The 2,019-nt window shown below is 40.4% G+C and overlaps 1 protein-coding gene across 1 annotated transcript; it reads right to left on the bottom strand.

Moving 5' to 3' along the window:
• Positions 1 to 264: 264 nt before the first annotated feature.
• On the bottom strand, positions 265 to 910 carry KCNG3 (potassium voltage-gated channel, subfamily G, member 3; the record flags this gene model as incomplete). Its single annotated transcript, XM_009575499.1, has 1 exon — positions 265 to 910. A coding segment is annotated over one exon (646 nt), but the record flags the coding sequence as incomplete, so codon positions are not given.
• Positions 911 to 2,019: the final 1,109 nt, after the last annotated feature.

Genomic DNA, 2,019 nt, shown 5'->3' with positions numbered 1-2,019 from the left:
AAGACCAAACTGGTCTGGCTAAGGACTTCTGAATCCCCTTTTGTTAATTTTATTCTCTCAAATTTGAAACATCACTCCCTGTCCCTGCAAGGTGCCCAAGGCAGATGGCCATCCTTCCTGTCTGAATGGTGACGGGCTTTCTCCAGGCTGGCAAGAATGTTGTTCCATAGGACCATCCAGTCAAGGAGGACACGCGAAGGGTCCTTCCACCATTCTCTTCTGAGACAAAGCTTAGCAAGTAACTACAACAGAATGCAAGTTTGGTCAGTTTAAGAATTCAGCAGAGAGGCTTCTACTGTACCTAGCGGATCGGAACTTCAGCTCATGGTAACATTGCACAAAGCTGTGATAAATGAAAGTGATCGGCAAGGCTAATAAAACGATGCCACTAACCACACAAATTCCTCCAAGAATCCTTCCTGGTACAGTGATGGGACACATGTCACCATAACCAACCGTGGTCATCGAGATGATCACCCACCAACAAGCAGCAGGTATGATGGCATAATCCTTATTCTTTGTTCCCAAGTCCAGCCCATTTTCAAGAAGCTGGGAAAGTGCACTGAAAATTGCCATAGCAACACAGATAAAGACAAGTAGCATCACCATCTCTCTGTAACAACGCTTCAGAGTCAGACCAAGTGTTTGAAGGCCAATGAAATGACGAGCCAGTTTAATCACCCAAAAAATCCTCATCATTCTTAAGACCCTCAAGGTGACTCCAGCCCTCTGAAGCTGCGAATTTTCCCCTGTGAAAACTGTCATTAGAACAGAGATGTAGTAAGGAGTAATTGCCAGTAAATCAATGATGTTGAGAGGTCTTCTGACAAACTCACACTTGTTTTTGGAGACGATGAACCTCACAATGCACTCTGCAGTGAACCAACCTATGCAGATAGCTTCAATTATCCTGTCAAAAGAAACAAAGTACAGTATTTATGTTCTGTGCAAAAGCTTTAGTGGATGTTTGGTTTGTTCAGAGATATTACCACATTGACACTCAGACCTTCACAAACAACAAACAGAAAGCCATGCTATTCTTACCCTACGCATGTAGCACCAGATTTTAGCAGTTAACCTGATGATCTAGCAAGGAGTTTAAGCTGATCATTGCTAAGAACTCACTCACTGATCATTTTCTTTGAATTATAGATTGCTGCTGGTCCTAATAGTGGGCAAATATGCCTACAAAAACTGGAACCCTACAGGAAATGGTATGCCACTGATGCCAATGTGTAACATTATCTAGAACACCTTTTTTTTTTTTTTTTTGGTTGGTTGGGTTTTGGGGGTTTTGTTCATTTTTTTGTTTGTTTTAAATCTGCGAGGCCTGATCCACTTGGGAATGACTGTGGATCAGCGAACTGGCTGGTTATGAACAGCGATGTATAAAACCAGACTGCTAAACTAAAATGGAAGTGAAGATGGAGTAGGTGTCTGATTTGCATCCCAAACAGGGGCTTGCCTAGAACTGTATTTGGAACTTTATAGGTATTGACACTAAATACAGATGGTATTTTATTTTTCATCATTGGGTACACAAAGTAATAAGCTTGTGTCCTCCCATTTACCACTATGCTCTGCATTACTGAATTTTTTCTTTTGTTTTAAATGTAACTCCACCTAAATTGCGCTGCAGCAAAAATGTCAAGGTAACCAAAGCAATAGGCAAGATCATCTTCTTGCCAAATACAAATAATGGCCTTAAGAAAAGAAATCCTGGAAGGTGGTTTCAGTATGTTCTTAACTATTTTCAAGTCCCAGTGCAGTGAATGAGACTTGAGAATATCTCAACTCGAAACCAGTGGAAGATAGAAACAAAAGATTAACATGTTGCTGTAAGATTATTTAATAACTGTTGTGCATGTAGTCTCAAATCTCCCATCTGAAAATAACCCTTATCTTAAGAATTCAGGCTGTGCTCATTTGTTTAATATAGGAGGGAATGGGAGCTAATCTTTCCCTCTTTCCTTTGTTTATCTTTTTTCACCAACAGTTTGAGCAAAGAAAAAGCCAATG

Source organism: Fulmarus glacialis, unplaced genomic scaffold (assembly GCF_000690835.1).
Source record: "Fulmarus glacialis isolate BGI_N327 unplaced genomic scaffold, ASM69083v1 scaffold48403, whole genome shotgun sequence".
In the NCBI taxonomy this organism is placed as follows: domain Eukaryota; kingdom Metazoa; phylum Chordata; class Aves; order Procellariiformes; family Procellariidae; genus Fulmarus; species Fulmarus glacialis.
This window is presented reverse-complemented; position numbering and strand designations above follow the sequence as displayed.